Raw genomic sequence first — 13,463 nt, 5'->3', positions numbered from 1 at the left:
CAAAATTCTCCAAGCCAGGCTTCAGCAATACGTGAACCTTGAACTTCCAGATGTTCAAGCTGGTTTTAGAAAAGGCAGAGGAACCAGAGATCAAATTGCCAACATCCGCTGGATCATGGAAAAAGCAAGAAAGTTCCAGAAAAACATCTACTTCTGCTTTATTGACTATGCCAAAGCCTTTGACTATGTGGATCACAATAAACTGGAAAATTCTGAAAGAGATGGGAATACCAGACCACCTGACCTGCCTCTCAAGAAACCTATATGCAGGTCAGGAAGCAACAGTTAGAATTGGACATGGAACAACAGACTGGTTCCAAATAGGAAAAGGACTACGTCAAAGCTGTATATTGTCACCCTGCTTGTTTAACTCATATGCAGAGTACATCATGAGAAACGCTGGGCTGGAAGAAGCACAAGCTGGAATCAAGATTGCTGGGAAAAATATCAATAACCTCCAATATGCAGATGACACCACGCTTATGGCAGAAAGTGAAGAGGAACTAAAAAGCCTCCTGATGCAAGTGAAAGAGGAGAGTGAAAAGGTTGGCTTAAAGCTCAACATTCAGAAAATGAAGATCATGGCATCCGGCCCCATCACTTCATGGGAAATAGATGGGGAAACAGTGAAACAGTGTCAGACTTTATCTTTTTGGGCTCCAAAATCACTGCAGATGGTGACTGCAGCCATGAAATTAAAAGACGCTTACTCCTTGAAAGGAAAGTTATGACCAACCTAGACAACATATTAAAAAGCAGAGACATTACTTTGACAACAGAGGTCGTCTAGTCAAGGCTATGGTTTTTCCAGTGGTCGCGTATGGATGTGAGAGTTGCACTGTGAAGAAAGCTGAGTGCCGAAGAATTGATGCTTTTGAACTGTGGTGCTGGAGAAGACTCTTGAGAGTCCCTTGGACTGCAAGGAGATCCAACCAGTCCATCCTAAAGGAGATCAGTCCTGGGTGTTCATTGGAAGGACTAATGCTAAAGCTGAAACTCCAATACTTTGGCCACCTCATGTGAAGAGTTGACTCATTGGAAAAGATTGTGATGCTGGGAGGGACTGGGGGCAGGAGAAGGGGACGACAGAGAATGAGATGGCTGGATGGCATCACCAACTTGATGGACGTGAGTCTGAGTGAACTCCAGGAGATGGTGATGGACAGGGAGGCCTGGCGCGCTGTGATTAATGAGGCCACAAAGAGTCGGACACAACTGAGCGACTGAACTGCACTGAACTGTATATAATAGTATTTTAAGACATTTTAAAAAATATTTAGTTGATTACTAAAATCTATAGGTATAATTTAGTAGAGGAATACAATTTAAAATCTGAATAACTGAGAACTTCCATGGTAGTCCAGTGGTTCAAACTCTGGGCTCCCAATGCAGGGGTGAGGATTCAATTCCCAGTTCGGGAACAAGGATCCTGAATGTCACATGGTGTGGCCAAAAATGTCTGAATAACTGCCAAAATGGTACAATTACCTCATCCTGTTCACATGTTCATAGTTATCAGAGAACAGTAACATCTTAAGAAATTTTACCCGTGGGATTTTCTCAGATATTCTGATACAGGATTATTTATGACATATGTTATTGTATTATTTTAAATAATAATTCCTTAAGTGTAAAATTCACCAAGAATAAAATATTTTTTATTACATAAAGAAAATTTTAGACAGAAACATATAATACACTCTTTCTTTAATGATTTTGTTTCATCCTCAACTTGCTTCCTTAGTACTTTAACTGTCACTTTCATTTCAACTCATTCATTTATTGAACAACAATTTCTAAGCACCACTATATAGCTGGCTCTAATCACAACACTTATGATACAATGGTACACAAGATTCCTGTCCTCATAGATCTTACAATCTGGGAGAAGATAAACTATAAACAAGTATAAAATAAAATAATGGGATGGAGTTATAAAGGTTAGGTGTAAGAAAAGGCAAAATTAAGTGTTCTTGGAAAGCCACTCTGATAAGCTAAAATTTGATCTATGACTGAAGAATAAATAAGAGCCACTTGAATATTTGGTGGAAGAACATCAAATAGGAAAGATCCTTTGTTTAGGAATAATAAAAAGGCAAAAATGGCTGGAAGATACTACATCAGATACAAATGTATGGTGGACTTTATTACAACTACAAGAAGCCAGTGGATCGTGTTATGATATAATCTGTTTTACATTCTGAAAAGATCACTTAGGCTGCTCTGTGGAGAATGCATAGTGAGAACTCAGAAAAGTAAGAATGAAAGCAGAGAAAGCAAGTTCCTTTAACTTATTATGCTTACAGCTATTACTTTATGTATATATGTACATGTGCACACACACACACAGTTTTTGGTTTAATATTTTGGCATGGTTTTCTTGACATTTCTTTTCCAGTTACTCATGCTTGATATGGGCAGCCCTATCAAGAACGCGCATTGCTCCAATACAGGTGGTTTAATCTTCCTTTAGTTTCTTCTCACTTTATCTGATAATTGTTTTTATATTCATAAGTACTTTAAATTGAAGAGTGAGTTATTTTGTATGCTATGAGTATTTGTTTTTTCTGAGAATGAAGGCAGCTAGAAGAGGGAGGGCTGTGCCTGGTTCTTCATATCCCTTTCCAAGTTTTATTGGAAGCACTGTACCTGATTTCACTCTATCTAGTCAAAGGAATATTCTTTTCCCATGAAAAGTGCTCTTGGTTCTTGAGGGATTCTTAGAAGATTTCATCTTAACTATCTTCATTGATCCTGTGGCTGCTACCTTCTACTCAATGCAGATTTTACTCACCTCTCTTCAGCAGCTTTCTTTACTCTCTTCCCAGGCACAGAAGCAAATATGGGGAACCAATGGGAGAGGTCACGACTTTTGGGTCTTCTGGGTATCTCTTGACCTGAGCATCGTTTCCCTTGGATGATTTCTTTTTCCCCTTGGATGACCTTATCTTTACTATTCTCTTGGATGTCCTCTTGTACTAAAGCCCATAATCTGGAGATAACCCTCTGCCTTTCTTTAACCTTTCTTCTCCAACAGGAAAAATCAGAATAACAAGCCCTAATTTTTCTTAGTCCTTCTGGTAAAAAGAATACTTGCCAGGGAAGAACTTGTTTCTTGAGGAATTTTCCAGGCCTTTTCCCTGTGTTACTCCCTCAGTTCCCATCTCTTCAGAGAGGAGAAAAGTAAGTTGAGCTCTCAGGATTTTAATTAATCCCCTTCCCTATTCTTCATACCACTGAGTTCAGAAGGCAACAGAGTTTACAGCCATGCCCATTCCTGGAATCCATTACCTCTCTCTTTCAATGCCTGTCATTTTTCAGAGATTATAGTTATAAATCCATGTTATAATGTTAGATGTAGAGGGTGTCAGTGGTCCTGGATAATTAACATGTAAGGAAAAAACCACCTATATAGTAATAAGTGACTTATTGTAATAAGTAGGCACTATGTGGTACCAGGCACTGTTCCAAGAACTTTACATTTACACTCATCTAGACACACACCCATTTAATCATAACTACAAACCTGATGAAATAGGAAGTAGTGTCATCTCCATTTTATAGACAAAAAAAAAAAACTGAATCACAGAGAGGTTAAATAACTTGCCGAAGTCATATAGCTGGAATGTACTGAAAAAAGAATTCAAATCCCGATCATTGGTTACAATGTCCAAGTTCCTAAACAATACATATACTGTGTCTTTATATCAGAAATATATAGTTTAAGCCAGAGCTGAGATCCAAAATCTGAAATATAGGGCTCTCAATTTCTAGACCAAACTGTCTGATTTTCATTAATTATTATTTATTAAATGTTTATCCCAGTTGATAATCTTATAATCATAGGAGATACAAGAATCATTATATCAATTTAAAAAAAAAAAGAACATGAAGAGCTAAAGCAAGTTGGTTTAGAGTTAGCATGTGTATCTGAGTCTCTGTTACTTCAAAGCACTGGTTATAACATTGTCATTTAGTAGCTAAGTTGAGTCTAACTCTTTTGCGACCTCATGGACTGTAGCCCACTAGGCTCCTCTGCAACGGGATTTTCCAGGCAAGAACACAGGACTGGGTTGCCATTTCCTTCTCCAGAGGATCTTTCTGACCCAGGGATCGAACCTGCCTTTCCTGCAGGTGGATTCTTTACCCCTGATCCAACTGGGAAGCATGGTTATTATGGCCATACCTCTATTCAACTGTTTTAATGCATTCCTTTGTAACATTTTTTAACCTTTAACTGATTTCTATTAAAATCCATATAAGCTCATTTTGACATTTCAATAATTTTCTTGTTCTGAATAATATGGTAAAAACTCTTATTTCAAGGATAATACCCAGGCCTAATTTTACACATAGAATGTTAAAGAATAATTTTGAGGGCAAAAGTCCATGGCTGACGTTTCAATGAGGACATATAGAACTTGTCTATGCATGCTGTAACATAAATTTTGTGAAACTCTGGTCACAGTAAGAAATAGCTGCTGCTGCTAAGTCGCTTCAGTCATGTCCAACTCTGCAACCCCACAGATGGCAGCCCACCAGGCTCCTCTGTCCCTGGGATTCTCCAGGCAAGAATACTGGAGTGGGTAGCCATTTTCTTCTCCAAGAAATAGCTACTTTGATCCAAATGAATGCCATTCATTGTATTTAAAAAAGGTAATTAAAATCTCAGCCAAGAAAATTAAATCATACATTGGAATCCTTCCTACATTCTTTTATGTTCTAACACTTGGTTACTATCTCTAACCTCTGGTTTGCTTATGAAAATTAGTAAACCATGACAAACCCGTACTCTAAAACAATTATATTTAGAAGAGTCAACGTTTAAGAAAAATACTAATTTATGGTAAGATAATATTTTTCAAGAAATATACACTTACTTCTGCCTTTTTACGAGCTTCCATAGCTTTCATAAGCATCATATGTTGTCGCCTTCTCTCTCGTTCCTATTAAGCCAGATAAAATTAGGAATATAACTCAATCATAGTTAACAGTTTGATCTTCAAATGGAAAACAAAACAAAACAAAAAACTCTGTGTAGCATGTTTAGCATTTATAGACAAGTCACAGTAAATACTAAATATAAGACAAGAATGGCCAGTCTGTGCATGTTTTAGTTCAGGTTTAGAAAGCAAATACAAGAACAATCAAAAGCAAAAAGGTAAAGCAATGAACATGGAGACAGTGTAAACAGAAGCATACAAGATTTACTTATGGTCAGTTGTGATGCTCCTTCAAAAGCTGGCGGAACAAAAAGCATAATGGTTGGCTGGAACAGGTCAGTTACCTTACATCTGCTATTAGAAAAACCACAAATATGTACTATAGCCAATTAAACTAAAGCTTGTGTTCTTAAATTTTTATTTAGATCAGGCAGAAATTGCTTTAAAATCACTTTTACATCACAGTTTTAGAATTACTTTTATTTCAAATACACTATCATTTGGTAAATCCAATAATCCACCAACAAATTAGAAAGTTTTTGTTTAAAGCTTTAACACCAATTTAAACTAGTCATGGTTCATATAACACCATCAATGAAATGAGATATTCCTGTTTACTGATGTCTGTCCCTTGATGCAGTATTGAAAGCCACTAAAGCTGCACCATGGGCTCACAAGTTAAATCTAAAAGGCACAATATGAAAATAAAGTAAGCACTAGCTTACTTTGATAGTCTCCTTTTATTTAAAAAAAAATCACATAGGTATAATGTTGAAACAGTTCTTTTTGTTTAAATATATGCGATTCGCCCAAAGGGATATTTCTAAAAATTTCTAAAATTTGTCCATAAAACCAGAATATATTTCATATTCTCTCATCAAACTAACCCAAAATTCCCATTGTATTCAATGGCAGTTTTGCATCTAGAATGATGGGAGAATATGGGTCATAATTGTATCTAATTGTATAGTGATCCAACTTTCACTGTGACATCAGTAATGTAAACTTTTAGACAGCAGCCTATTTAAGGCTTGCATGATTCAATTACAAATCTTGGATATACACCGTATTTCTTTTATAGATAGACAAGCAGATGTATGCAATGCACTGTGCTGTAAAGCCATGCAGCAGTATGTAATATGACAGCAGCCAGTGCTACACTTTATGCATTGCTATGACAACCATATCACAACCAAATCACAATGCGGTGTTAGATGTACAAAAATAAACATACCCATACCATATCTAGTCTATGCCTCTCCAACTCCTGGTAGAAAGAGTTGGCACAACATTATGAAACAGAAATCACAGAGTCATGAAACCAATTTTTAACCCCCCAAAAGACACCAATACCAAAGCAAGGAATTTAAGCAGGAATTACATTGGAAATTTTTAAGAAAATATTTTGAAGATTTTTCAAAAAATAGATTTAAGAAAAATTATAAAATTTACATTTAAAAATTTGTATAACTGTGTGTATACAGACCTGATGCTTTAGAAGAACAGCTTGCTGTCTTCTCATTTCTTTTTCCTTAAAAATAAGAAACTTTTAATATATGATTTTTAGGAAAAATTTAGAACATGCTACAAGTATTAAAAGCTCCTTTTCTGAGATTCTATAGTCTTCTATTAGGTTGAACCACATGAAATTTCAAATCTCCAAAATTTTTTTTTACTTATAAAGTGGCAACTTCGTATGGTTACCTAATATATAAAAACTATATGATAAGAGCAAGCATCTGACTTAACAGCACACTTCAATGGCATGTTTACAGAACTGACTAGCTAGATGGACAGAGTATATCACATACAAATGGCACTTAAAAAAAAAACACATCAAAAGCAATCCTCCTGTCTAGCTGATTAAAACTCCACTCTGAATATAAATGCCTAAAAACTCTATGATTAACAGGATCTATGTCATTTCTACACACTGTACAGGAATAAGAGTGACAAGAGACAAAGGGATAAATTTGAGATTTTTATGTCCACCTACAATTGAGGGCATTATTTCAAAAGGGTGGGGCTTAATGCATGTAATTCTGTGAATCTCACCACATGAGTATTTCATAAAGCTAAAATATGAATGAAATTAATATAAAGGGCAATCATGAAAAGGAGTAGAAATCTAAAGAACAAAGTAAGAGAGTCTATGTAGAAAAGGTGACAAATGGTTCCCTAGCTTTAAAAGACGTAATCAAATCAGTTCAGTTCAGTTGCTCAGTCGTGTCCGACTCTTTGCAACCCTATGAACTGCAGCACGCCAGGCCTCCCTGTAAATCACCAACACCCGGAGTCTACTCAAACTCATGCACATTGAGTCAGTGATGCCATCCAACCATCTCATCCTCTGTTGCCCCCTTCTTCTTCTTTCAATCTTGCCCAGCATCAGGGTCTTTTCAAATGAGTCAGCTCTTCACATGAGGTGGCCAAAGTACTGGAGTTTCAGCTTCAACATCAGTCCTTCCAATGAACACTCAGGACTCATCTTTAGGATGGACTGGTTGGATCTCCTTGCAGTCCAAGGGACTCTCAAGAGCCTTCTCCAACACCACAGTTCAAAAGCATAAATCCTTCGGTGCTCAGCTTTCTTTATAGTCCAGCTCTCACATCCATACATGACCACTGGAAAAACCATAGCTTTGACTAGATGGACCTTTGTTGGCAAAGTAATGTCTCTGCTTTTTAATATGCTGTCTGCTGCTAAGTCGCTTCAGTCGTGTCCGACTCTGTGCGACCCTATAGACGGCAGCCCAACAGGCTTCCCCGTCCCTGGGATTCTCCAGGCAAGAACACTGGAGTGGGTTGCCATTTCCTTCTCCAATGCATGAAAGTGAAAAGTGAAAGTGAAGTCGCTCAGTCCTGTCTAACTCTTAGTGACCCCATGGACTGCAGCCTACCAGGCTCCTCCGTCCATGGGATTTTCCAGGCAAGAGTACTGGAGTGGGGTGCCATTGCCTTCTCCAATATGCTGTCTAGGTTTGTCATAACTTTCCTGCCAAGGACTAAGCATCTTTTAATTTCATGGCTGCAGTCACCATCTGCAGTGATATTAGAGCCCAGGAAAATAAAGTCTGCCACTGTTTCCACTGTTTCCCCATCTATTTGTCGTGAAATGATGGGACCGGATGCCATGATCTTAGTTTTCTGAATGTTGAATTTTAAGCCAACTTTTTCACTCTGTTCTTTCACTTTCATCAGGAGGCTTTCAAGTTTTTTTTTTCGCTTTTGGCCATAAGGGTGGTGTCATCTGCATATCTGAGGTTATTGATATTTCTCCCAGCAATCTTGATTCCAGCTTGTGCTTCATCCACCCTAGCATTTCTCATGATATACTCTGCATGTAAGTTAAATAAGCAGGGTGACAATATACAGCCTTGACATACTCCTTTTCCTATTTGGAACCAGTCTGTTGTTCTATGTCCAGTTCTAACTGTTCCTTCCTGACCTGCATACAGATTTCTCAAGAGGCAGGTCAGGTGATCTGGTATTCCCATCTCTTGAAGAATTTTCCACAGTTTGTTGTGATCCACATAGTCAAAGGTTTTGGCATCGTCAATAAAGGAGAAGTAGATGTTTTTCTGAAACTCTTGCTTTTAATATGATCCAGCGGATGTTGGCAATTTGATCTCTGGTTCCTCTGCCTTTTATAAAACCAACTTGAACATCTGGAAGTTCACAGTTCACATATTGTTGAAGCCTGGTTTGGAGAATTTTGAGCATTACTTTACTAGTGTGTGAGATGAGTGCAATTGTGCGATATTTGAGCATTCTTTGGCATTGCCTTTCTTAGGGACCGGAATGAAAAATGACTTTTTCCCATTCCTGTGACCACTGCTTAGTTTTCCAAATTTGCTAGCATATTGAGTTCAGCACTTTCACAGAATCAACTTTTAGGATTTGAAATAGCTCAACTGGAATTCCATCACCTCCACTAGCTTTGTTCGTAGTGATGGTTCCTAAGGCCCACTTGACTTCTCATTCCAGGATGTTTGGTTCTAGGTGAGTGATCACACCATCGTGTAATTGGATGTAATAGTAGCGGCTATCTCTTGAATTGTTAGGCCCACCTGGCTGCCTAATTTCAGTAAACAAGTATCAGAAAAATTGGAAGATTAGAGATGGAATGTTTGTGTGTAGGGGCAGAGGGCAGTGGTTAGAAGGGGCATGAGGGTCCAACTCTCTCATGCTTCATGCCAGAAAATCAAAATCAAAACAGCTCCAAACAACATACGAAGTTACAGTAAATAGCAATGGCTAATTATAGTATTGGTAAGTGATAGCTGATAAAGCTGGGTTTTGGTTTTGGAAGGCTTTTCACTTTTTAATAGTTACAAACAATTGTTAGACATTAAAAAAGAGAAAATTATAATCTAAGGAGAGAACTGGATTTGGAACATAAATAGCTCTGAGGAGATCTTATCCCTTAAAACTATATTCAGGTATTATGTGATAGTTTATATTTCTGATTTGATGTCTGCTATTTATAGAGCTCAAAGTATCACACAGAACCTATATAATAAAATATAAAAACGTATATACAATATATAAACACTAAAAACACACATTATGCACGTTTTATCTGTGATCAACATTTTTTTCAGCAAGTCATTTTTAGGAGGGCTATTTTTAATATAATCGATACTAGTATCAGTTCAGTTCAGTCGTCAGTCATGTGTGACTCTTTGCGACCCCATGAACCGCAGCACACCAGGCCTCCTTGTCCATCACCAACCCCCAGAGTTTACCCAAATTCATGTCCATTGAGTCAGTGATACAATACCATATAATTTTTATTCTTAAAAAACAGATTCTCATCTAAACTAACCTTTATTCGTTTCTCGGCCTCCAATAATTTGGCATTTGCTGCTTCTTCCTTCTTTTTCTTTTTTGCCTGTGCATGGAAAACAGGTCTCAAAGTCATACAACGGTACCACTGCAACCTGAAAATAATCTATGACTTGAACATGGAGCTACATGACTCATAAGAGAGAAAACAACATGTGACATATATGTAGACAATTACAGATTTTCTCATAGTTAATATTATATTTACAAACTAAGTTTCATTTCTAATGTAAAGATTAGCATTAAGATGTAAAAAATTCTTAAAATTTCTTAGAATATGTCAGCTTTTCTTGATTTTTTCAATTCTATTTAAAAAGTCTGAAATAATTGTTTATTTTACATTAAAACAATCACAGAAAAAGTTTTTTTTATATAATATTTGCTTTTTTCTGATTTTTAAAAGTAAAACATGATCACTATATAAAATTAAGAAGATGGGGTAGACTTTAAACAGTAAATATACGCTATTTTTCTCTAGCTGTTTATTGTGATTAAATTCGAGGTTTCTAAGACAGAATGGAAACTTACAATCTTTCTTGAAGTACATTTTGAATATCAAGATCATGATGCCAAATCTGAGCTTCATAATCTTAAAGTCATTAACTATCTAGTAGTTTCATAATTATTCAGTAGTTATTAATTTACTTTAAGATATTAGTACTTTTGATTTGGATTTTTAAAATTTATTTAAAATGGGTTAGGAAATATGTGTATATTTCTAGAAGGAAAAATCATACAAAAGAAAGCTTCAGCTATTTGACACCCTCAGGGGTAAATCATCTATATAGCAATAGTTCCCTGAATAGCTGGGAGGTTGTGCTGTGCTCAGTCGCTCAGTTGTGTCTGACTCTTTGCAACCCCACGGACTGTAGCCCACCAGGCTCCTCTGTCCATGAGGATTCTCCAGGGGATCGTCCCAACCCAGGGATACAACCCAGGTCTCCCGCAGTGCATGTGGATAAGCCAAAAGGGAAGCCCAGCTGGGAGGCTACACCAATGTTAAACACTGAATATTTATTTTCAAAATTTTGGATGGCAATAATTTTGAGATATATACTATTTATTTTTTTTGAGATATATACTATTTAGATACAGTATACTAACTATAATTTGGCTTTTTCTTGATGACTTGGGGGAATTATTCTGAACATCAGTTATTATACTGTACAGTTCAATAGAGTAATGCATTTCAGTTATTAATAATAAGGTGTTGAAAACTGCTTGCTAGTCAACCAAAAGATTACAGACAATCTTGTTAGGCTTTTGAATTCCGATAGATGCTGGTTGGAGTTTCTCTGTATTTTTCCCTGCTATCTTGTGGCTATTACCTTACTGATTCCAATGTATGTCCTCTAGTACTATTCCATCAGCTTCCAGGGAAGCAAGGCGTATTAGAAACCAGAAAAAACAGCTGGTTAAACTTGTTCCTACATTTAAAATTTACTTTCATTTTTGCAATGTTTTATTTCTAAATTAAAAGTAAATATCTATTAGTCCTAATGACTTTTCTAGAAGTACATAACACGACTTTGACCCATGAACTGTATGATACCTATACTGGTTGTTCAGAAGTTTTTCCTTTTGGCTTACTTCCCGGGTTATTAGGATAAGGTGAGTTTGCTAAATAAGGTCTTACTCTATGCATTATGCTTGAAACAAATTTCTGATGGGCATACTGTAAGAGTGAGAGACCACGCAGGTAAGATTTTCAATTCTGCAGACTTTAAAATATGTGACTATTTACTTTAATCATATCGCATTTAAGAATTCTACCTCTAGAATTTGCTGGGCTCGAAGCTCTTTTTCCATTCTGATTTGTTGTATTCTCTTAATTTTTTCCTGTAGAAAAAAATTATAACAATTTAAGATAATAAACTAAATATCCAAGTGGAAAGTATTTAAGTAGAATCAAATAATTTAAGATATTAAGTTTCCCATGTTGGATATAAAATTTATCCAACATGGGATAAATTTATCCAATTTATGATGTAGTTTAATATCATATATGTATGTTCATGTCAAATTAATGTGATTTTATCAAGTTTCTTAAAACCATTTGTAAAATACAAATGTTACGTAAGTATACAGAAACCAGGTAAACCAATATGATTAAACTCATTCAGCCTGTGGATTTTTATAAATATTTGCAATTATAACTATTTTGCAATAAATACAGGACAGAATAAGAGAGAAACAGTAATGAGAAACAGGAGTGAGAAAACATAAGGCTAATCTGGAGTTACTGTCATTCCCTGGATAATCTTGAGCATAGAATAACTACTCTTGCATAAACCAGGGAGACGTACTTGTCCTTTCTCACTATGACACGATTAAATTAAAAATGCTTAAAAAAGTGTGTAGTGGCACACAACTATAATAGATTATTATTAACAATTTCCATACTATAACTTCTTACTTCAGGTGGTGAATAACATAATATTATTGATACACTGCTTTTAATTACTACAATAAGACAGATTCAGAAATAATCTGTAATATAATTTTAAAAGGATTAATTACAATGCAACATTGTAGAAAATTATTCACATGACAAAACTTGTTCATATTGTCTTAATTTAATGTATTAGTTACTGTTTTCGAATTTAGGTTTGATAAAACTTTACATTTTGATGTAAACATTATCTCATATGCTGTAAGCCCAACGTTAACAATTTCATGTTCATAACCCTCTTTGAAAGTCCCAAATTGGCACCCATGATAATAATACAGTTTCTCCCAAACACCCAAATTTTCCTACTAGCAAATTGCATTTGTTGTACTATTTCTACAGCCAACACATCTTATACTGATGAAAAATTACATTACCTGCTTCAATTTCCAGGTGCTAGTTGTATCTTTTCAAGCTACATGTCAATGTGTTTTTAAACATTTCTTTTTTTTTTTTGCACACTGATGTTACCAATCCTCTATAGGAGTCTATTGCAGGGTAATGAGATTTCTAGAATTACTCTTCTGATTTTAGAAGACTGTTCACATTCTATAATTTTGCTATTGGTGACCCTATCCTTCATCGGAAGGACTGATGCTACAGCTGAAACTCCAATACTTTGGCCACCTCATGCAAAGAGTTGATTCATTGGAAAAGACTCTGATGCTGGGAGGGATTGGGGGCAGGAGGAAAAGGGGACAACAGAGGATGAGACGGCTGGATGGCATCACTGACTCAATGGACATGAGTTTGAAGTGAACTCTGGGAGTTGGCGATGGACAGGGAGGCCTGGCGTGCTGCGATTCATGGGGTCACAAAGGGTCGGACACGACTGAGCGACTGAACTGAACTGACGCTATCTTAGTTTTGAATACTAAATGTAGCTTGCAAAAAATAAAAGCCCTAATGTATCTTTTGTTTCATTTCCAAGAGAAAGCTGTACTTGATCCATATCTGAAGTATTTATTTAGATTTGAACTTGAGACCTAAATAAAGCATGCTCTTTATTTAATTTTTCCGCTTTTATTAATCCTATAACGTGGTATGTTCCCAAGTCAGCAAAACTCATTCACTGTTCTCTTACATACATAGATAGGTATGAAATCTTCTTTTTTTTTAATGCTTATCTTAGGTACACTCAGTCTAAAGCTTTATCCTGAAGTTGAGATATATATATATATCATGCACATATATGACATATATGTAATATATGTGTGTGTGTG

General features: G+C 36.1%; 1 protein-coding gene across 13 annotated transcripts in view; it reads right to left on the bottom strand.

Moving 5' to 3' along the window:
* Window positions 1–13,463, bottom strand: part of BAZ2B (bromodomain adjacent to zinc finger domain, 2B) — a 203,641-nt gene that overhangs the window by 69,476 nt on the left and 120,702 nt on the right. For 8 of the 13 annotated variants that reach the window (XR_826954.1, XR_826955.1, XM_010858994.1 and 5 more), the window contains 5 exons: window positions 11,565–11,630; window positions 9,772–9,837; window positions 6,430–6,474; window positions 6,178–6,210; window positions 4,881–4,946 (listed from right to left, as the gene is read on the bottom strand). Coding sequence is in view for 11 of the 13 variants with exons in the window: in XM_010858994.1 (XP_010857296.1) it covers window positions 4,881–4,946; window positions 6,178–6,210; window positions 6,430–6,474; window positions 9,772–9,837; window positions 11,565–11,630 (276 nt within the window). In the remaining 2 variants the exon portion in view is untranslated. The remainder of the gene's footprint in view (window positions 1–4,880; window positions 4,947–6,177; window positions 6,211–6,429; window positions 6,475–9,771; window positions 9,838–11,564; window positions 11,631–13,463) is intronic. The other 5 variants (XM_010859000.1, XM_010858995.1, XM_010858999.1 and 2 more) reach the window with 2 other exon arrangements.

This window comes from Bison bison, unplaced genomic scaffold (genome assembly GCF_000754665.1).
Source record: "Bison bison bison isolate TAMUID 2011002044 unplaced genomic scaffold, Bison_UMD1.0 scf7180017864452, whole genome shotgun sequence".
NCBI classification, from domain to species: Eukaryota; Metazoa; Chordata; class Mammalia; order Artiodactyla; family Bovidae; genus Bison; species Bison bison.
This window is presented reverse-complemented; position numbering and strand designations above follow the sequence as displayed.